Here is a 25,382-nt window from a genome sequence, read left to right on the forward strand (position 1 = left end):
CCGTTATACAAATTATCTTTATTTAGCCTATAAACTTTATGATTTACTATATAAACCACATTGTTATCATGTTCACATCTTTGTGTCATTGTGTTCTGCAGTTCATTAAAGAAAGGATTAGCTTTAAAATTTTAAAAAGTTATTATTAGAATCAAAGAGGTTAAAGAAGGTCAGAGAGAACAACATTCAAAACATTGCGACACAATAAAAAAGATACTTCTAAGCACTGCTTGTCTATTTTCCAAATAAATATTTCAGAAATTTACCTTTTGATCTATTCTACAACACGAGTTGATTATTCCCTTCCAAAACATTGCCACATATTGAATCATTAATAAAATTCATATTACTTTCTTCAATCCAACCTTATTCGGTACAAATATATATCATTCTATGACTGACTTAACTAGCAAGTTTCAGTCATGAATGCCCAACAGTCTTTGTTTTAATCATCATTAAATGATAAACACTCTTGGATATGAAATGCAAATCAATAACTATGGCACATTCCTCTTTTGGCACTAACCCAATTATGACTGTGGTTATGCTTTTCAGTTCAAGAATAGCTTGTGTAATTTTTTGATAGATATTTTCTTTGGATAAACATTAGGAAGACAGATTAAGACTGAGGAGATGATCACCAAATTGCCACCCCCCACCCACATACATTCAACAATGATAGAACAAAGATTGTTGGGCATTTATTACTGAAACTTGGTGGACAAATCATGTTTACACTAAAGTTAATTTATACCAAATATGATTGAATTGCAGAAAAGATTGTGAATTTTGTCAATGATGTGGCATTTTCTTGGGAAGGGGGCAGATCATCCTGTGTATTTCATAAACTTAAGGAACACACAAGAAATTTATTCAACTTAATATTTGTCCCAAATTGCTGAGATACTTTTGACAATATTAAAAACATTGTGACATAACAAAGGTAACAAAAAATCAAAACACAAAAAGGATACATAAGATAACTCTTAAGACCGGATGATCATAGTTAGCATTTTTGACGTAGTCCAAGACTTCCAGGGCAGGTTTACGCACCATAAAACATGTCTCTTGAAAAACCTTGCACTGGAAAAACAAACAAAAACATTTACAAAGATGTGGTGGCAAAACTATAAAAGCATTCTTTTATCAATGTAAAAATTTATAAACATTAAAAGACAACAATTTTGAGACAAGATGATGGCAAATACATAGAGCATAGAAAAGATTAAATTGATCAGACAATGTTTCATACAAATAAACTTCAGTCTATGCCTGACTTGTCCACAACATTTCCATCATGAAAATCTAAATATTTTTTTATTGCCATTCAATGATGAACACAATTGGATACAATATGCAAAATTATCAATTACTTTGACACACCTCTCTCTTGGCACTGTTCTAATTTGGGCTTCTTAAGTTCAGTAATAGACTGGAGAGATTTTCTAGATAGACATTATCTTTGAGATAATCTTACAGATGAAAATCTGAGGATTAAGGTCCTGTGAGTGTAAAGTTTATTCATATTTATACCATTTACTAAGGAGACGATCACCAAAGGGTCTTCCTTATATCACTGAACAGTTATAATACAATTGAAGATTTATAACTGTAACATTGAATAAGTAAGGCATAAACTGAAGTTTATTTGTACAAAATATGGTTGGATTGCAGAAAAGATTGTGTATTTTATTGACAGTTCTAGGAGTGACATTTTTTCAAAGTTACTCTCTACTTGGAAAAGGTATGAATCATTCTTGCATCCTCTTGCACATTGGCCAAACAATAAGCTAGATGAGACTAAAAAGTCTGCTTATGTCAAGTAATCTTGGAAAAAGAGTACTATTAAATAAATGCAGTTCTTTGTCGCTTAAGTACCTTAATCAGCTGATGTTTAATTGGCATTCCTGCAATTTAAAACATTCCTGCTTCTGCAACGGTTTATTAAGGAGCATGACATTTCACATGACCATATCTCAGCATAATCGATTCATCCTTGGGATTATCTCTATATTAAGCAAATGCGGTGCTTTCTGACCAGATGTGTTCAGTTAGATTCCACATTGCAGATTCATCTAATTTTATAGATCGGCCAATGCATTGCAGTCAGGGCAGAGACGGCTGAGTGAGGGTTCAGCATTCACTGCTATTTATTATGAAGCTTTTGACATAGTTGACAGATTGGATGTAGAGAGGTACATAGTTGACTTAGATCGGATGTAGAAAGGTACATAGTTGACTTAGATTGGATGTAGAGAGGTACATAGTTGCCTTAGATTGGATGTAGAAAGGTACAGCTCCAAATGTCATCAGATACAACAACTCACGAAATTATGCCCAAGTTGTTTTCATATCCATCACCTGTACACAGCATATCTTCTAGATATCAGAAAGAGTCTACTGCATCCAGGATATTGTTATCTATTTTCCTCAGTTTGTGGAGTTAATAAGATTCCCCTGTCCCGTGCATCTTCTACACTTGATGTTGAAGTTTAGGGCTAGCTTACTCTTCAGGTCACTGCACTTTTTGTGGATCTGTAATAAGTACCCCTTACATTGTAGTATTAAAAAAAATTTTTTTTTTTTTTCGTATTTTCACCTTAAACAAGACACAGTGTTAATTTCGATCTAAAGGGCTATTATCTTGGACATAATTTTCAGGTATATTATTAAAGTTATTGAGAAGCAAGATGTCCATTTACATTACACTTGAATTTATGCAGGTCAGTAAAGTCAGGGAAGCAGGAACCAAAAAGAGAATTTCAAAAGTATAGCAGTTCTAGGAAAGAAACTACCGTTCTCGCACACAGAACAAGAATACTGACCAGATTCCTTTAGGGATAGTAAACCAGAGCCACACATTATCACTTTGGTTTTAAGTTCACCATCAAACCTTTGATCTCTAGACCATTTTTCCATATTTTCAGTTTATTCTCTAAACTGTGCCAAATACTTAGTAATAATAATTAAGTCATCATTCCCATGAACATTCTAAGAAAAACTCGACAATAAAATTATGATGAAAAGTAAACGACTAAGGAAAAATCTCCAATGAACTTCAACTTTTCATTGAAATTATCACTGTGCCGTACTCCGCTACTTGTGATCTTGTATATACATTATACAAGTCAGACAAGCCACTCTTGTTTATCCGCCTTTCATATTGCCAACCATATCACTTTTATTAAAGGTTTTTTTTTCCTGGTCCATGAATAATTAAAATAATCCAAATTATAAATCTTTATTTTAAAAAATTCCGAAACAAAATCAATTTAACTAAAGAATTTTTAAAGACCTTATTGACCCTGGGAAAAACTCATGAAAATAAATTTGTCATTGATGTGACTATTGGATAAGGAAGCACTTAAATATTTTTTTGTTTGTTTTGCAGTAAAAAAAATAAAATATTTTAAAAAAGGTAACTATATGCAGATAACATTTAGCATGCCCCCCCCCCCTCTCCATAAAAAATGTATTCATAAATATTTGAATTGTTTTACAGCAAAAAATTGGGTTCTTGTCCATAATTCAACCAAATTAAAACAAAAAATACAGAAAAATATTTATGATGTCATCACAGAATGAAAATGTCATATTCCAAAAATCATGTAAACTAATCAAGTAGTTATTTTTTTTAACTTAGAAAATAAAATTTTATGAGAAAGTGAGACATTGTGTTCTGATCCGCCATATTTAATAAAGGGAGACAATTCAAACTACCAAATTTTTTAAAATCAGCCTTGTAATGGATACAGTATACTATGAATCGCTAAAACTCGTAAAAAATAATTTTTGTAGAAAAAAAAACAAAAACTACTTGATCACTTTACATGATTTTTAGAGTATGACATTGTCATTCAATGATGGGTACGTACACCGTGAAGATTTTTCGTTTTTTTTTTTTTTTAAATTAAATTGAACTCTGAACTTGCACTAAGAATTCTATAAATAAAATTTCAAAATAAATGCCCTGTTGGCATTGTCGTTTAAGCAAATAACCAGATTGATATGGAATTCTATATTTGTCCCCCATCTTTCATCATTCCACGTGAGTTTACAAATGGATACGTTTATGGCAACCATAATTGATATTTTTAGATGATTAGATAAAGATGCACACACGCGCATAAATATCCACAATGTTTAACGTTTTACTGAAATTGTTTTTGTGACTGCAGGTGTCGTCGTCGTCGTCGTCATCATCAGAAGGCGAGGAATTCATTGATCTTTAAAAATGATGGCAGATAATTCAGGCATCAATAACTGCGACCGTTAAATTAGGAAGGAGTATTAGGGTCACAGTAAAACGGAAGATAAACAACATTTACTGTTACACATTTTGAACTAGAAGATGTACCCGGCATTGCCTGCCTATCAAATATCCCTAGGTGCAAGAAAGCCTTTTACTCCAATAGTTTCTTCCCCAGAACTGCGGGTCTTTGGAACTCCCTTCCGGGATTCTGCTTTCCCAACTGCAATGATATGCAGAAGTTCAAGTGTAATGTTAACAAACATCTTTCTACTCTTCTCCCTTCATAATGACCCCGCTAATTAATTCCCTAATAGTAGCCCCCTGCTTCAAAGTGGCACTGTGCCTTGTTTGGGGTGAAAATTGAATAAAAAAAAAAAAAAAAAAAAAAAATGGTGCATATTAATAAAACTTGGAAATGGGATTAACCCCTTTATTCCACCAAGCTATGTATTAAATAGTACAATTACTCTTTTTCTAAGAATTTCTTTTAAAATAAAAACATTTACAAAAGCGATTATCAGTATTAAATAATCTATTACTCCTTTCTCTCCCTTTAGAATTATTATTATCATGAAATCATATATATATATATATATATATATATATATATATATATATATATATATATATATATATATATATATACTAGCAGGCCACTCGGCATTGCCCGGTCGTAAAATACGGTTAAATATGATATTTTGATTAATACAGATTTCATATTTATAATTATATTATATTGGACTCCATGTATAGTAATGATTTAAAAAGTTTATAAAAAAAAAAAAAATTGAGTTGTGCACCACCACCGAGATCGAAGTGAAAACGTTTGGCTTACAATTTACTTTTTCCTTTGATGAAGACATGTTTGATCCAAACATGAACCAATAGCTATTACATTACGCATGCATATTTGTAATGCTGTCGTTCAACCTGACAAATTCCATTTTTTTAATTTTCATACTTTTGCATCGATTTTCCCCGGCTAAAACCCAAATATTAAGTTTCACATGAGTTCGAAAACTCTATATATGTTAAGTTTCATGTCTGTAGACCAAAAACTGACAGAGGAGTTTGGTAGGCAACATTTTTTAAACAAATATATATGCGCATACATAAATATATATAGAAAGAAGTTTGTGTTTACTATAACCATTTCATGCAAATATGACACAAGTGCAAATCATACAGAATATCTGCATGAATATAATTACACGTAATAGTTAACTAAAGATGATCATCCCATCACAAAACAAAAAAAAAAAACTAATAAGGAATTAATTAAATGAATGTTTAAAAAAAATATGTAAATTAGCTAGATCTTTTTCAAATGAATACAATTCCATGAGCCATATTTAACAAAGTTGTATTTTCTTTTTAAATAAATAGAAAAAGTGGTTTTTAACGCGAATATCAATAGACAAAATAAAAAAAAGGAGTACAGTTGGATGGATAGATATATGAAAACATTAAAGATATTTAAAAGGCTAATTTCGGTGCTGAAGATTTATTTATTATTAAAAAATGGAAAATAAATATAACTTTTTCAGTCGTTACCCGTGGATAACGACTGAACTATTTGGATATATTTTCCATTTTTGAAAAAAAAAAAAATCTTTGGCAACAAAATTAGCTTTTTAAATGTCTTTCATGTTTTCACACCTTTGGTGTCTTTAAAATGAAGAGATATTGATCTATACCTATAGGCAACAGTTTTCTTCACAGCATATTTCGTCAAATAGTACAGACGACTTATGTCTGCATATTTTTGTTGATCTTTTCTAGATGCCTGATTAATGTTTCGAACAAGTTGTCTGTATTATTATTGATTTTTATATATATATACTAGCAAAAGTACCCGTCGTTGACTGGGTTCAAAAACAGCCTACAGAAAATAGACTCTGATTTATGAAAGTATGATAGGTTATGAAAAGGAAGGGTTGTAAAGAGATAGCTTCGAATTTGGGTGTATCGAAACCAAAGCAAAATATGATGAAAGTAAAAATAAAATAGATAAAACCCATAATTTATTGTTATTATTTTTATTTATTTTTTTTTAATTCAATTTTCACCCCAAACATGGCACAGTGCCACTTTGAAGCAGGGGGCTATTATTAGGGACTTAATTAGCGGGGTCATTATGAAGGGAGATGAGTAGAAAGATGTTTGTTAACATTACACTTGAACTTCTGCATATTATTGAAGTTGGGAAAGCAGAATCCCGGAAGGGAGTTCCAAAGACCCGCAGTTCTGGGGAAGAAACTATTGGAGTAAAAGGCTTTCTTGCACCTAGGGATCTCTACTGTAAAGGGATGAGACTTGGTAGCTTGTCGGGTTTGTCGGGGGTAGTTACGTCAGGGAGGTACAAGTGTTTGCAGTTCGTCAGAGCATTCACCATTAAAGTATTTGTAGAACAGGCAGAGGGATGCAACATCTCGTCGATGGGACAGAGGCTGAAGCCTAGATGACAGTTCAGGACCTATCAGCTTGGCGACTCTCTTTTGAACTCTGTCCAGGAGCGAGAGACAAGCAGCAGATGCACCAGCCCAGATGTGACAACAGTACTCCATACATGGGCGAATGGTTGCCTTATAGAGGTATAGGATACTGTCAGGCGTAAGTAGTTTTCTAGCACAGTAGAGGGAGCCAACCTTCCTAGCAGCAGCCTTGGCAATGCTCTCAATGTATCCATTCCAGTTCATATTCCCTGTAAACGTTAGGCCGAGGAGTTTAAAAGAAGTACTTTCAGGCAATGTGTTCTTGGCCATTGCTATTGGTGGTAGAGAAGGTTTCTTGTAGTTATTGAAGGAAACAAGCTTAGTCTTAGCAGCATTGAATGTGACCAACCATTTTTGTCCCCATTCCACTACGGATTGGAGATCATCCTCTAGTGTTTCTGCCATTTCCTTGGATATGTGTTCATTTGTTTTCCCCTCATATCTGTTATAGAGAGTGGTGTCATCGGCAAATATACCCATCTCCGAAACAGGGAGGTCGTTTATGAATATCAGGAATAATAGAGGTCCAAGGATAGACCCCTGAGGTACTCCCACATTTATGTCATATTGTTTAGATGTATGTCCGTCGAGGACAACTTTGATTTTTCTATTACTTAAGAAGGATTTAATTACATTATGAATTCTTCCAGTGATTCCATATGATCTAATTTTCCTTAGAAGACCATCGTGCCATACCCTGTCAAAAGCCTTAGATATATCTTATATATTATACCATACCTGTTCACACTGAAACACTTATCACAATATTCTGTGGATCTATATTAAAAAACCTTGTTAAACTTTGTGACATATTTCTATTCTATGGAGGTCAGGCACGAACGAACACCCCATAATTTTATTATACCATATTTTTTCAAACTGAAGCATAATTATCAAAGTATACTTACGCAGATAGATATGAAAAGTCTTTATTAAAGTTTGTGCTTATTTCCATTCTATGGAGGCCAGGCGCGAACGCAGACCCCACAATTTTATTATACCATCCGTACGCAGACCCCACAATTTTATTATACCATCCGTACGCAGACCCTACAATTTTAATGAATCATCATTATGCCAGATCAAACATTCCTGTGTCTCGATACATCTTCTATTATTATATGTGATCAGTTTTCTAAAATAGTCAACCATATAGGAGCCTATTCGTGACCAGACACACATACAGACGTTCAGCTTTATATTATAGCTCTCTCTCTCTCTATATATATATATATATATATATATATATATAAATTAATTTTGAGGGAATTAGACCTAGAGTCTTAGGAGCAGAGTCTATTTTAATGTACTAGTAAATAATTTAATACAATTAAAAGAAAACAGTGCTCGTTGTAATGTAGATATATAATAAGCTCGATAGGCATAGATATCCTAGAGCTATTTTAATATTGAGTAAAATGATTCATAATTTTGAATTAAGAATCAGTTTCAAAAGGAAAACAAACAAAACCAGTAGATTGTACGATCGTTTCGGAAACAATGTTTTTATTGAAATAGACAATATGCCTTGAACAATAATTTGATAAAAAGATTTTCTTTAAACAAAGTCTCCTCATCAGCAAAAAAGTGTGTGTGTGTGTGGGGGGGGGGGTAAAGACACCAAAATAAACCTAGCAATTTTTGTAGTAAGGCAGATATTCCTTTCTTCCGCCTGCTTTAAATGATTGTCATTGTTTCAATACATCTATTCCTTGGTATTAGAGACTGCCAACCGAATGTGAAAAAAAGAAAGTATGATTCCGTGACGTCAGACTTGTGTTAACTATACGAACTATGGAAAAGCAAAAGCGACTTAATGATTTTTTAAACCCGTTGATTATCTTCTTCAAACTGCAATTAATAATCTTTGTTATAATTTTGTTAGGTTTTAAGATTTACACAGTTTAATGATTAATAATATTATAAACATTTGTATATTAAATATGAAATACGGTTTTATTGAATGTTCATTTTGTTAACTACCGGTTTCCATATTTTGTTCGGTAAAAAGAGACAAACAAGAAAGGGGGGGGCTACAAAATGCTTAATATTTCTGCAATAATATTTTCAAATCCGTTTTAATCTGGCGATAAAATAGCTGACAAGAGCCATGTTTTTATTACAACTTAATATTTAAAAAAAATTTAAACAATCGATTAAAAATCTATGTTTTAACGGAACATTTTAAAATAATGAAATTTTAATCATTTTAATCTTTTAAAAATTAATTAATTTTAGGAAGTTCCTTTTTCTTGGCAATTCAACTGAATTTATAGTATATATTAATTCGAAAACATGATATGAGTCAGTTGCTGGAATCAATATTAAATAGAGAAATAGTCAACTACCTCAGCAGGAATAACCTTCTTAGTGACACACAATATGGTTTCCGCTCTGCAAGATCTACCGCAGATGTGCTGACGGTTATATCCCACAGGATTAGTGAATCTCTTGACAAAGGCTTCCTTTCTAGGGCAATTGCTCTTGACATATCAAAGGCCTTCGACAAGGTATGGCATAAGGGTCTACTTCACAAGATTTCCAGCTACGGTATAACTGGAAATGTTTTCTCAATCATTAAATCATTTCTCTCCGATAGGCTCATAAGAGTAGTGGTAGATGGACAAAAATCGGAGGCCTACAATATAAATGCTGGGGTCCCTCAGGGGTCAATCCTGGGCCCAACTCTCTTCCTGATCTACATCAATGACCTCCCTAAACACATACTTAAATCATTCGTTGACATCTATGCTGATGACACGACCATCTACAGTAACACATCAAAGGCTGTAAATGACAAAGTTCTCTCTGATTCTCTCTCCTCTGATCTCGAGCGCGTGGTTCAGTGGGGGAAGAAGTGGCTAGTTACCTTTAATGCATCCAAAACCAAACTCCTATCCTTACATCATCAACGCTCTGATCCCCATCTGGCATCAATTGTGATGGATGGCTCTCGTCTGGGTGAGGCTCCGTGTTTTGACAAGCTTCTGGGTTTGACCTTTACTCCTGATCTGAAATGGAACACGTACATCAAGTCTGTTGCCAAGGTCGCTGGAAAGATGATGGGATCCTTCTACCGCTCCAGAAGATATCTCACTACTGATGCAATTCTCTATCTATATAAAAGCCAAGTACGTCCAAGGATGGAATACTGTTGCCATATCTGGGCAGGAACTGCCAAAAACAGCCTATCATGACTTGACAGAGTACAAAATAGACTTCGTGGCTTAGTGGGGGATGCCCTTTTCTCTACCCTGCAACCCCTCTCACACAGAAGAGACGTTGCGAGCCTATCCTTGTTTTATCGTTATTTTCATGGCAGGTGCTCGTCTGAACTCCAATCCCTGGTCCCCCCTCGCCAATCTTTCATGAAAAACACCCGTCTAGCTGAATCCACTGTGAAAAATTTCCCCCACTCTGTATCTGTGCCTAAATCAAAACGCGGATTCCATGAACAAAGCTTCTTTCTTAGAACTGCACGCCTGTGGAACTCTGTTCCGTCTGCCTGCTTCCCTCCGGACTACAACTTGGATGTCTTCAAGTCTAATGTTAACAAATTCCTAATGAACCGCCCCCTTAAGTAAACACTCCATCAAATCTCCACACTAACGTAATGTACTTGCAATAACCCTTATCCTTGAGTGGCTTCCGGGCCTTGATAAGTGGTGATCACTGTGTAAAAAAAAAAAAAAAAATGCTATTAAAAAAAAAAAAACAACATAATAGTATTAAATTTATATCATTTTTTTAATTGCAACTTCAGGGTAAGTTTTTGTTCAATACGTGTATTTAAATTTAAAAAAATAAATATGTTTTACTTATTTGAATTCTTGTTTTTCATAATAAATAGAAATTTCGATAGATTTAAATATATTTTGTTCAAATTTTGAAAAAATAAATGGGAGGGGGGTGCACTAAAAAAAATATTTCCCCTCGTATATTTTATGGAAACTGCATTTTATATGTAATTTCATTCTAAAATGGATAAGTATAAAAAATTTCACGAAAATCTGACAATTAGTTGATTTTTGCTAGATTTATTAAACACGGGTATGTTTTAACGTTCGAAATGCTTACTTCATGTTATAAAAAAATGTCTTCCTTACCTGTGAGATTCGTCCCTGTCTCCAAATTCAAAATGGATATATTTTTTTTAATTTACCAGTGTTGTATTTATAAGATTAGGACTAACCCATTTTACTACTTATCACCCCCCTTCTATTATTAGTCCTTTATATCTTTACATACATACATACATACACACACAACTTTTGTTTTTTTAAATAATACATTTTATACTTTTATACATTACTATTTTGATTTCCTTTATTAATATATTCTGGTTAATTTTATACGATTCAAAACATGAAGATAACGAAGAAATCCTTTATTTAACTGTTTCAATATTTTAGTTTATCACGACCTTGTTTAATCATCCTTATTACTAAGTTAGAAATTGGTCGTATAAAATCTATTAATTCTATTATTTGTCATTCGTATGAAATCTATTAATTCTATTATTTGTCATTTGTATAAAATCTATTAATTCTATTATTTGTCATTTGTATAAAATCTATTAATTCTATTATTTGTCATTTGTATAAAATCTATTAATTCTATTATTTGTCATTTGTATAAAATCTATTAATTCTATTATTTGTCATTTGTATAAAATCTATTAATTCTATTATTTGTCATTTGTATAAAATCTATTAATTCTATTATTTGTCATTTGTATAAAATTTATTAATTTTATTATTTGTCATTTGTATAAAATCTATTCTATTATTTGTCATTTGTATAAAATCTATTAATTCTATTATTTGTCATTTGTATAAAATCTATTAATTCTATTATTTGTCATTTGTATGAAATCTATTAATTCTATTATTTGTCATTTGTATGAAATCTATTAATTCTATTATTTGTCATTTGTATGAAATCTATTAATTCTATTATTTGTCATTTGTATGAAATCTATTAATTCTATTATTTGTCATTTGTATGAAATCTATTAATTCTATTATTTGTCATTTGTATAAAATCTATTAATTCTATTATTTGTCATTTGTATGAAATCTATTAATTCTATTATTTGTCATTTGTATAAAATCTATTAATTCTATTATTTGTCATTTGTATAAAATCTATTAATTCTATTATTTGTCATTTGTATAAAATCTATTAATTCTATTATTTGTCATTTGTATGAAATCTATTAATTCTATTATTTGTCATTTGTATGAAATCTATTAATTCTATTATTTGTCATTTGTATGAAATCTATTAATTCTATTATTTGTCATTTGTATAAAATCTATTAATTCTATTATTTGTCATTTGTATAAAATTTATTAATTCTATTATTTGTCATTTGTATAAAATCTATTCTATTATTTGTCATTTGTATAAAATCTATTAATTCTATTATTTGTCATTTGTATAAAATCTATTAATTCTATTATTTGTCATTTGTATAAAATCTATTAATTCTATTATTTGTCATTTGTATAAAATCTATTAATTCTATTATTTGTCATTTGTATGAAATCTATTAATTCTATTATTTGTCATTTGTATGAAATCTATTAATTCTATTATTTGTCATTTGTATGAAATCTATTAATTCTATTATTTGTCATTTGTATGAAATCTATTAATTCTATTATTTGTCATTTGTATAAAATCTATTAATTCTATTATTTGTCATTTGTATGAAATCTATTAATTCTATTATTTGTCATTTGTATAAAATTTATTAATTCTATTATTTGTCATTTGTATAAAATCTATTCTATTATTTGTCATTTGTATAAAATCTATTAATTCTATTATTTGTCATTTGTATAAAATCTATTAATTCTATTATTTGTCATTTGTATAAAATCTATTAATTCTATTATTTGTCATTTGTATAAAATCTATTAATTCTATTATTTGTCATTTGTATGAAATCTATTAATTCTATTATTTGTCATTTGTATGAAATCTATTAATTCTATTATTTGTCATTTGTATGAAATCTATTAATTCTATTATTTGTCATTTGTATGAAATCTATTAATTCTATTATTTGTCATTTGTATGAAATCTATTAATTCTATTATTTGTCATTTGTATGAAATCTATTAATTCTATTATTTGTCATTTGTATGAAATCTATTAATTTTATTATTTGTCATTTGTATGAAATCTATTAATTCTATTATTTGTCATTTGTATGAAATCTATTAATTCTATTATTTGTCATTTGTATGAAATCTATTAATTCTATTATTTGTCATTTGTATAAAATCTATTAATTCTATTATTTGTCATTTGTATAAAATCTATTAATTCTATTATTTGTCATTTGTATGAAATCTATTAATTCTATTATTTGTCATTTGTATGAAATCTATTAATTCTATTATTTGTCATTTGTATGAAATCTATTAATTCTATTATTTGTCATTTGTATGAAATCTATTAATTCTATTATTTGTCATTTGTATGAAATCTATTAATTCTATTATTTGTCATTTGTATGAAATCTATTAATTCTATTATTTGTCATTTGTATAAAATCTATTAATTCTATTATTTGTCATTTGTATGAAATCTATTAATTCTATTATTTGTCATTTGTATGAAATCTATTAATTCTATTATTTGTCATTTGTATGAAATCTATTAATTCTATTATTTGTCATTTGTATAAAATCTATTAATTCTATTATTTGTCATTTGTATAAAATTTATTAATTCTATTATTTGTCATTTGTATAAAATCTATTCTATTATTTGTCATTTGTATAAAATCTATTAATTCTATTATTTGTCATTTGTATAAAATCTATTAATTCTATTATTTGTCATTTGTATAAAATCTATTAATTCTATTATTTGTCATTTGTATAAAATCTATTAATTCTATTATTTGTCATTTGTATGAAATCTATTAATTCTATTATTTGTCATTTGTATGAAATCTATTAATTCTATTATTTGTCATTTGTATGAAATCTATTAATTCTATTATTTGTCATTTGTATGAAATCTATTAATTCTATTATTTGTCATTTGTATAAAATCTATTAATTCTATTATTTGTCATTTGTATGAAATCTATTAATTCTATTATTTGTCATTTGTATAAAATTTATTAATTCTATTATTTGTCATTTGTATAAAATCTATTCTATTATTTGTCATTTGTATAAAATCTATTAATTCTATTATTTGTCATTTGTATAAAATCTATTAATTCTATTATTTGTCATTTGTATAAAATCTATTAATTCTATTATTTGTCATTTGTATGAAATCTATTAATTCTATTTATTTGTCATGACACACATATATACAGGGTGACCCCCCCCAAAAAAAAACGGGCTCCAACTCTAATTAGGCCCTGTTTCTTATTGTTTTGCCCGAATGAAATGAAACTTTGGTCATAACTAGTTTATCATATTCAAAACATCACATCAAAACACAAGAGTCCTTTTTTTCTCCGTTCTACAACATATCTTCTAGATTGCCTCCATTTAGCTTTTATTTTTTTGGGTCACCCTGTATTATTATTTTATTATAAGTTTATAAACAGAAATTCAATCCTTAATTTTTATATCTAAATCCGAAAATGTAGCTCCTGTTCCTCTATGTTCACAATTTAATACTAACTCCTTTGGATATATAAGATGTTTATTATTTTCAAATTCCTCGTTATCATTTATACATATAAGGTCATCAATAAATCTCCTACAGCCATGAAAATTACTATATTCCAAACTTCATGATGTTGACCATCTTATAATTTGTTCCTTTAATTAAGTTGACATTTACAATTCTTGACAGTATCCGTTTTGTAGTGCAAAATCAATCACTTAATTATTATATCAATTAGATTCACTGATTGATATATTAGTGTAATATAATAATTCTCCAAGTTACAAATATCAAGTTTTCTCAATTGGTTATTTATTACTTTTCAAAAAGTATCAATTACAATATCGTTTCGTACTGCAACTAACAAGTCTGCAAAATTTTTATTGTTGCATTTTTAGTCAGACGTTTACCTTAAAAAGCTTAAAAAACACCATTTTGGATAACTTACATGATTCATGTAACCGACACACTCTGCCGTTCCTTCTCAGTTACAAAGATTATGGTCATGTTCAACTGAAAAAACTTTATATTTGTAACTTAGAGAATTATTATACTACACTATATATGTTCTGGAACTCAATAAAAAGGGATTCATTGAGGTTGGATTTTTTTTCTAAATTTACAATATTTATATAAAAAAAAGATCTTCTTCGTTATAAAACACTTGAGAAAGATTTTTTTTTAATCTAGTAAAATTAGAATGTACAAACCGAGCATGTTTCAAGTAAATGATTAAACTCTCAGTGTGTAATATATATTTTTTTTTTGCACGTCAATGATCTCCCTAAACACATGGTTAAATGATAGGCTCATAAGAGTAGTGTTCGATGGACAAAAATCAGAGGCCTGCAGTATTAATGCTGGAGTTCCTCAAGGGTCAATCCTGAGCCCAACTCTCTTCCTGATCTACATCAATGATCTCCCTAAACACATGGTTAAATGATTAGTTGATTGACCCTTGAGGAACTCCAGCATTAATACTGCAGGCCTCTGATTTTTGTCCATCGACCACTACTCTTATGAGCCTATCGGAGAGAAATGATTTAATGATTGAGAAAATATTTCCAGTGATACCGTAGCTGGAAATCTTGTGAAGTAGGCCTTTATGCCATACCTTGTCAAAGGCCTTTGATATGTCAAGAGCAATTGCCCTAGAAAGGAAGCCTTTGTCAAGAGATTCACTAATCCCATAAGATATAACTGTTAGCACATCTGCGGTAGATCTTGCAGAACGGAAACCATATTGTGTGTCACTAAGAAGGTTATTTCTCTATTTAATATGGATTCCAGCAACTTACTCATGACACTTATTGGTCTGTACTGAGAAGGAGATGACATCACCTGAATTCTTAAATACAGGGCATACTGATGAGGTTTTCCAGGGAGTCAGAAAGCACTTCTCCTTAAGGCCACGCTTAAACAGTTTCGTAATTATGGGAGCAAGTTCTGGTTGAAGCTTTTTTAACACTATAATTGGGATGCCGTCAGGGCCAGTTGCTTTACTGGAATCAAGGTTCTTGATTAGCTTGGTGACCTCATGCACAGATATTTGTATGTTATTTAGCGTGTTCTGTGTTATAGGAGGAAATATGGGGAGTTGATGGCCTTCATCGCATAGGGTAGAATTAGCTGCAAAGTTCTTGGCAAATAGTTTATATATATATATATATATATATATATATATATATATATACACACACACACACACATTTCCTCTTCCTTATTGATCTGATCATACAATAAAGTTCTATGTAACTTTTATTCCTCAGCTTGTAATATATATATATATATATATATATATATACTAGCAGTTCAGCCCGGCTTTGCTCGGCTCTATGTACTGTTCATAACTTGCCCTACGTGTGAATGCACCTTATGTAAGATTTCAAATATTTAGACCAAAATTTGTCTGAGTAATATCATACAGACTGCAGGGGTCAATTTGTTTTAACTTTGACCCCAATTTTTACCCTCTACCATTTATTATTTTGTTCTCAAATCAAAATACAAAGTTTTACCCATGTCCAAGTTACCTACATCTAAAAATTCAAGTCTTTAGACCCAAAATTGGCAGAGGAATTTGGTAGAATCTGCAAGGTCAACTCTTTCAACTTTGACCTCTTGGCAGCCAAATTTTCGCCCCAAAACTGATTAAAATGCTTGCCACATGTCTGAATACCTGTTATGTATAAATTTCAAATGTTTAGACCCAAAATTGGTTAAGCAGTTTGCTAGATACTGCAAAGGTAAAATCTTTTGAATTTTAACCCCTTGGCAGCTCAAAATTTCGACCCAAACCGATTAAAAAGCTTGCCCTATCTCTGAATGCCCTTTATGTAAAATTTCAAATGTTTATACCAGAAATTGGCTGAGTAATTTGGTAGAGACCGCAGGTAATTTTTTTTTTTTTTTTTTAAACTTTGTTCCCCTTAACATTTATTTTTTTTTTAGCTCAAATCAAATTATAAAGTTTGATCCATGTCCAAGTAACCTACATTTAAAATTTCAAGTGTTTAGACCCAAAATTGGCAGAGGAGTTTGATAGAGTTTTCAAAAGTCAAATCGTTGAACTTTGACCCCTTGCCAGCCCAATTTCTGGCCGAAAACCGAGTAAAAAGATTTTCCCAAATCTCAATACTCCTTATGTCAAATCTCGAGTCTCTAGACCGATAATTGACACAGTTATTTGGTAGAAAAATGTACACAGACACACAAACAGTTTCACGTTTATAGATATATATAGATATATGTGTAAAGTAGTTTGTAAAGTTATTTTAAACTAGCAGGAAGTGCTTGGCCTTGCCTGGTTGTAAAGTATACTTCAATATATGTTAATTCATGCAATTTTCTTATTTATTATTTCAGAGTCAATTCTCTATTAATTATATTGTACCTAATATTTAGTATTGATTTCAAAAGTTTTAAAAAAATGATTTGGGGGCTATTTTTAAAAATTTTATTTCATTTTCACTCCAAACAAGGCACAGTGCCACTATCATGGACATAAGTTGCAGGGATACTATGTAGGGAGTTGAGCAGCAAGATGCTATTCACTTAAACTTCTGCATGTCAGTACAGTTGGGAAAGCAGGAACCCAGAAGAGCGTTCCAAAGTCCAGCAGTTCTGGGGAAGAAACTATTAGAGTAGAAGGCTTTCTTACATCTATGGATCTCTACTGGGTAAGAGTGGGATTTTGCCGTTTGTCGGGGGGGGGGGTATTTACATCAAGAGGGTACAAGTGCTTGTGGTTCATCAGAGCATCCACCATTAAAATACTTGTAAAACAGGCAGAGGAATGCAACATTTCATTAATGAGACAAAGGTTGAAGCTTAGATGACAGTTCTGGACCTATTAGGTTGGCGACTCTTTTGGACCCTGTCAAGAAGGGAGAGACTAGTAGCAGATGCACCAGCCCAAATGTGACAACAATACTCCATACATGGGCGAATGGTGACCTTGTAGAGGTACAGGATACTCTCAGGCATAAGTAACTTTCTAGCATGGTAGAGAGATCCCACCTTCTTCACAGCAGCCTTGGCAATACTCTCGATGTATCTGTTCCAACTCATGTTCCCTGTGAACGTTAAGCCAAGAAGTTTGACCAAGTTGAATTTCAGGTAATGTATATTTTCACACAGACAGACAAACACACATATACTCATACATACATAAATCTATTTATTTATATAGAAAGTATAAAACTTTTAAATGCAGTTTAAATTCTTAGGGATACTAAGGTCAACATATGGCAAACTTAATACTTGCATAAGTCAACTTACTGCTAGAAAATTCACAATTGCAAAGGGAATTCAACTATATAACAGCGGAAAAAAAAAGCTTTAACTTAAATTGTTAAGAAAACATCAATCATATATATGGCAATTAAGCTACAAAGAAATTTCTGCGTGTCATCCTCATGAGGATTCGTCAGGCTTTTGCATAAATTGATGTTACTTTGTGGTTTGATATATACACATGGTAGCTGGTCTGCTAGTCAGCCAATCAGATTCTTTTTTATTCACACACCCGTTTACAGTAGCCAATGAATGTGAGATTCACTTGGTCTCTAAATCACTTCCTTTCTTTGTTGCTTTTAGTGAGGATGTTTCTCTTCTTTGTGTTGGGAAGTGACCTACTTTTAATCTGGCTGTTTTTCGTTTTATTTAATTTTATAGTAGTCTATTTATTTATTATTAATTAATTACTATTGTTGTTATGATAATAAATATGATTCTTTTATTGTCGTTATTATTATTTATGTGTTGTTTTCTTAGGATAAAATTTGTTTTGTATATACATACGTTTTCTATTTTGCTCATACAGTTTAATAAATTTCTGAGTTTTTTAAAATTTAGGCTAACTAATTTCTCATTCAAACATAGTCTACACAAGTCGTCTAAGTTTCTACATATGCTGGCTTGCCATACTAGTTTCCACTTGACTATCATAATCGTCCATTTTCCTTGTGCTCCTAGTAGTAGTTCACAATTGGCATTTTTTGTTTTTAAATGTACTTCTGTGGTTGTAATATCCATTTTCAAAATCTAGGAAGGTCATTTCTACACAATATTTATTTTTATTCAAGTTTTCTCTGGCAACCTGTTAAGCAATGCTTTTGGTTAGTCATTTATTTTGTAGCGGACAGAATGCCTGAGTTGTACAGTTTCAATTTTTCTGCTCAATTTTAGTGTTTTTATTTCTATGAGAATTTGCATCATTACTAGTTCTAATAACTATATTTTAGTTTTTTGTGATGTTTTTCTAACATTGGTCACTTTTTTAAAAAAATAGTTTTGTTATTTTTTTTTATTGATCCTATTTAATATTTTATTATGTGCTTTAATTCTCATCTCTAATTTTTTATAGCAGCTATAGGACATTTTGAGGTTGTTTTTATTAAAGATTTTGTGTTAGGGGGTTTTGCGGGAAAGGGGAACAAATGCCTTACATAAAATCTTTAATAAAAACAACCTAAAACTGTCCTATAGCTGCTGTAAAAACTTAGAAGTGATAATTAAAGCAATTAACAAGTAGAATGTTAGGATGATATAAATACGATCAAGGGGAGTTAATTCTTTTTCTGTTCCAGGCAGAAGTACCTCTTCCCTTTATTCTTGCCTGAAAATGCAAGAAGGCATGAAACAGACACTAACAGGCGTTAACAAAGGGAAGAATTTGAATCCAACTTCTGTCCATGATAGTTGTCACACACAAACTCAAGTAATATCGGACTAAGACTGTGAGATGTAATTTGTATCATTCTATGTGTTGCCTCTTTGAAAATAATATGTTAATTGTGAGTATTCTCATTTCTTCTGCTATTTTCTGGCATTCACGTGCTACACACATGCATATTCTTCAGGTATATTCTTCTGCAAGACATTAATAGTAACGTATACCAACACCCCTAAAATAGACTTTCTATGGTTTCACAGGCAAGCACTATATCAGCATACAGCATCTCTTCATGACAACTTGGAAGAACTAGGACAATACTTCTAATGTGCAAATGTAACAGACTCCATACAGAATCCTGGTGTACTTCCACTTTAACATTAAAGCTATTGTTATATATTGGTACCCTATGCCAGGAAGTAGAGATTATGTTAACTAGTATGAAATTTGGGAGGGTTACATCAAGTACATGTCAGGACAACCTAGTTGCAAATCGAAACAGATCCAATGCAGCTCGCATGGATTTAAAACTTAGCTCCCAAGACTAAGTGCACTAAAAAATCAAGTATTAAATACAGAGAAATTACATGAGTTTGGGAGACATGTAGAGTTTCTAAAACAGTTAAAGCCGGAAGTGACAGAGGCGACATGCATCTGAAGATGTAGAAAGAATCTGAATGAACATCACCCAGGTATCTATCATCTATGTTGCTTAATCTCCAAGTAAAACAAGAAGGAATTGATTTTAGTCTCTCTTTTGATCCCTCATGAACAAACTTTCTCCAATAAAACCTTTGAAACCTGCACGAGTTTTGATTGTGTTTCCATGAATGAGTACATTCGTCTTGATTAAACAGAAGATCACAACAACTAAGGCAACAATCATACAAGGAAAAGCAATGATAAAAAAACAAGATCAGTGACTGTGCACGTATGTAAAGCAAATTATTGTTTTTTGATCGCTTATTGGCAAAATCCCCACAAATGCACAAGATACACATTTGTGTGAGGGTCTGCAGCTTTCAACATTTTTGCAACACCTGAGGGTCCTGTAGCCTTACCCTTCTTCATCTTTCAGCTCTCTGCATCATTTCTTTCTCAATCCTTATAGCTGAATCAGATACTGCTTCCACAACATTTAGATTTTCATGGTTCCATTAAAACTCAATATTCAACAATTTCTCATAATGACATTTCCAAGCAGCCCTTTTGTCTTGTTTATTTGTTACTAACAATCCATTGTCATTCTAAATGCATTTTGGAATTTCCTCTCTGTTTCCTGGTTTCCTGACTGAATTAACATGCACACATCTGGGTTAGTGTATCTACCGCTAGTCTCTCCATCTTAAACAGGGTTAAAAAAAGAAAGAAAAGAATCTCCAATCTAATAGGTCTCACATTATTGGCTAAACTCCAAGTTCTGCCATCATTGTGCAAGTATTTTAATAGAATGTGCTCAGATGAACTCACTGCACTTGTGTCCCCTTGACCTACATACTCCTGACTAACCCGACGAGTAGCAAAATCCCACCACTTGACTTTTGAGGTCCCTAAATTCTAGAAAGAGTCTACTCTAATAGTTTCTTCTCCTAGACTGCCAGATTTTAGAATTCCCTCCCTGTTTCCTGACATGCAGAAATGTAAATGGAATTTGAACAAACATTTCATTGCTTAACTTCTCACAGTCCCCTGTTAGACACAATCCCAAATAGTAACCCCTTTCAGTCCAAGTGGCAATAGGCCTTTTCTGAGTTAAGAAAGAAAAAAGAAAAAAGAAATGCTTGCATTTTATTAAAGGGAGTAACAAAAGGGATTAATTAAAAATAGCAAATGATAAACATTAATGAAACAAGAAAAATAACAAATGATAAACATTAATGAAACAAGAAAAATAGCAAATGATAAACATTAATGAAACAAGAAAAATAAATGATAAACATTAATGAAACAAGAAAAATAACAAATGATAAACATTAATGAAACAAGAAAAATAACAAATGGTAAACATTAATGAAACAAGAAAAATAACAAATGGTAAACATTAATGAAACAAGAAAAATAGCAAATGATAAACATTAATGAAACAAGAAAAATAACAAATGGTAAACATTAATGAAACAAGAAAAATAACAAATGGTAAACATTAATGAAACAAGAAAAATAACAAATGGTAAACATTAATGAAACAAGAAAAATAACAAATGATAAACATTAATGAAACAAGAAAATTAACAAATGGTAAACATTAATGAAACAAGAAAATTAACAAATGGTAAACATTAATGAAACAAGAAAAATAACAAATGATAAACATTAATGAAACAAGAAAAATAACAAATGATAAACATTAATGAAACAAGAAAAATAACAAATGGTAAACATTAATGAAACAAGAAAAATAGCAAATGATAAACATTAATGAAACAAGAAAAATAACAAATGGTAAACATTAATGAAACAAGAAAAATAACAAATGGTAAACATTAATGAAACAAGAAAAATAACAAATGGTAAACATTAATGAAACAAGAAAAATAACAAATGATAAACATTAATGAAACAAGAAAATTAACAAATGGTAAACATTAATGAAACAAGAAAATTAACAAATGGTAAACATTAATGAAACAAGAAAAATAACAAATGATAAACATTAATGAAACAAGAAAAATAACAAATGGTAAACATTAATGAAACAAGAAAAATAACAAATGGTAAACATTAATGAAACAAGAAAAATAGCAAATGATAAACATTAATGAAACAAGAAAAATAACAAATGATAAACATTAATGAAACAAGAAAAATAACAAATGATAAACATTAATGAAACAAGAAAAATAACAAATGATAAACATTAATGAAACAAGAAAAATAACAAAATGATAAACATTAATGAAACAAGAAAAATAACAAAATGATAAACATTAATGAAACAAGAAAAATAACAAATGGTAAACATTAATGAAACAAGAAAAATAACAAATGATAAACATTAATGAAACAAGAAAAATAACAAATGGTAAACATTAATGAAACAAGAAAAATAATAAACAATCAACAAAAAAATTGCCACATTTTATTCAGAATAATTCAAAATCACAAACATTTAGCAAAAATTATGTAAACCATTTTGCTTTTTTTGGAGTCAGTATGAAAATCAATCGATTATTGTAGTTATTCAAATGATGAAAGAAATCCGCTTTAAGTGCAAACGTTGTGGAAATATGTAAAACAAAACTAGAATTTATTCATTTGTTTTATCTTTTTGACCTTTGATATTTCATCATGTCGTCCACACAAATTGCGATTCTCTCTTGCATTGCAATAGCAGTTATTACCAATGAAAATGGCTTATTCTCTTTTGAAAGACAGGGAGAGGGGGGTGAGAAAGAACGAGACAGAGAGGTTCACTTTAGTTAAATATTCATGCGAAAAATCTTAACCTTTTCCTCCTTTGTTTTTTTTTTTGTTCAGCCACACTGACCTTTAGTGACCCGCAATCCAAGCAAAAGATGCAAACCGCCGGCCAGAATAGGTAGTCACTTGGATCCACCAACAAAAAGACGAGGGGAGGGGGCAATGTAAAGAACAAAACCAAAACCGAAAAAAAGGTAGGGAGAAAAAATCAAATTGCAGCAAAACTCTGATTTGCTCATTGCAGGCAGTTTTATTTGGTCGAAGGGAGGAGGGGCTAAAATCAAGAACTTAACTGGCTCATCTTCATTCAAGACTAGCAGGTCTACCTGACACTACAAGGGTTATATATAAGAAAATAATTATTACAAAGACAATTGATCTGATAGATTATTGAAATAATTTCTCTCATTTGTGTGCTAACTTTAAAAACTAATCAAATATAATAAAAAGAAAAAACAAACTAACGACTGTTTGATCTACTCTAAGTGTTATTATTTGAACATTTATCAGTAAGAATCAAAGTAATTCTATTTTCATTCCTCATACACTAACGTGATCCATAGTGAGCCTTAGAAAATATCTATATTATAGTTCTGTCTCATTTTTTCTTGGAAACTACTGGTATGATCTGACTGAAATTTTGTATGGACCATATTTATGATCAGGTGAGTGAACTACATATTATGGTATCCATTCGCTGTATAGTAAGGAAATAATAGGGATTAATATTAAATGCAAAAAATGAGCACAAAATTTAACTATATTCAACCATCAATTTGGCATAAAACACTCATTCAAGTCAACGTTTGCCTGTGTTTTAACTGACTAAAACGTTTAGTTAGAATATTTTTTTATCAATTATTAAATTGGGGTCATCCTTAATCTAAATATGTAAGTTTTGTTATTGTATCTTTGATAAAGTTTTAACTGTGAATGGCCACTGTAAAAAAAGCCGAAATGAAATTGAATTTCCAACTTTGAGAATCATGCCCCCCCCCATACACACACAAATTTCACAACTCGAGGGGGGAATGCCTAACTCAAATACATATAAAATTTTACATACATTATCCCCATATCATAGTCATTTAAGTTTTTTAGGGAAGTTAATAAATAAAAAAAATTACTATAGGAGATAAAATTGAAAGAAAGGGAAATTATTTCCATGGTGAGAGGTTAGTAAAAATCAATAATTACTTAACCTAATACTAACCTTAATTCTGAGTAGTAAAACGCCTTAAAAACTCTTTCTTTAACATTCTCACTAACCCAAAGTTCGAATGAACACCCCCTAAACAAAAAGATTTTGTAAAAACACACATAATCATCTAAATAAGTAGCCCCCCAAAAAACAAGTCACAGAATTTATCTTTCATATCAAAAAGAACTGTGAACTGTCCCAAAACGCTTAAATAAGCCGGAAACACAGATCATTCTAATTTAAATTAATATACGAAAATGATTCCCCATTCTAAATTAAAAAAAAAAATTTTTCTTCTTTCTAACAAGTTTTTTCAGGGTGTTCCCACATAATGGAATAAATAAAAGAATTTCACTTTTTGTAGGAAGGGGGTAGCAAATAGCGTTCATCTCGACAACACCTATTTTTCATACTGAAACGTTTTTAAGTTTATTTTGGAAAAAAAAAAAAAAAAAGGACAATTGAACTTTGTTGCTGTATGTATAATATCATAACTCGTATGTGGAAAGTTTGTGTTCCAGTTGGAAATGTTTCCTTGTTATGAATGTATGAATAATGTAATGGTTGATTGAGATTGTCGGACTGACTTCCTCATCTTGGTTGTTATTGTCACAACGTTTCGGCCGTTTTGCCCTCCGGCCTTCGTCAGGTGAACGGTTTGTTAGGAGTCTCGAACCCAACCCTTTATTATTATTACGGGGGTACCGTGTTCGGACTCCAGCTAGGCTTTGGGACATAGTTGCTGATTCTCTGTTTTTCAATGTTACTTTTTCACTGCCTTCGTTCAGGATTTGGGTAACTGTAAGCTTTGATACAACGTCTAGGACCACTCGGCCATATGTCACTAGGACAATTCTTAGTTGGTTTTTGTTAATGTTAAACCTATGTTGTTATTCAAGGTTTTCTCTCTCTATTAGAGGTGTCCAAATTGCATTTAGCTCTATGCTTGGTTTGCTCAGTAGGTTGTTATGTCCGAGCATGTAAGCTGTTTCTTTAAGTTTTCTCACTTTCCAGTGGGTCTCTCTGTTTATTATTTTTACTTCATCCCATAGGGGGCGATGATCCCCCTCTCCATCCAGACATGGTTGGCTATACCCGATTTTTCCGTCTCCCCTTTAGTTACCGCTTTTCGGTGTTCTTCCACCCTTACTTTAAGGGGGCGGCATGTTTAACCCTTGTAAACCTTTCTGC

At 31.0% G+C, this 25,382-nt stretch overlaps 1 protein-coding gene across 6 annotated transcripts in view; it reads right to left on the reverse strand.

Annotated features, from left to right (window-relative positions):
• The window catches only part of LOC145270473 (small ribosomal subunit protein mS29-like), a 536,140-nt gene that overhangs the window by 122,362 nt on the left and 388,396 nt on the right, over window positions 1-25,382 (reverse strand). For all 6 annotated transcript variants that reach the window (XM_080126119.1, XM_080126129.1, XM_080126147.1 and 3 more), the window contains one exon: window positions 975-1,083. In XM_080126119.1, the coding sequence (XP_079982245.1) occupies window positions 975-1,083 (109 nt within the window). The remainder of the gene's footprint in view (window positions 1-974; window positions 1,084-25,382) is intronic.

The sequence above is a fragment of the Euprymna scolopes genome, chromosome 4, assembly GCF_053919585.1.
Source record: "Euprymna scolopes isolate OS-2025 chromosome 4, ASM5391958v1, whole genome shotgun sequence".
Classification (NCBI taxonomy): domain Eukaryota; kingdom Metazoa; phylum Mollusca; class Cephalopoda; order Sepiida; family Sepiolidae; genus Euprymna; species Euprymna scolopes.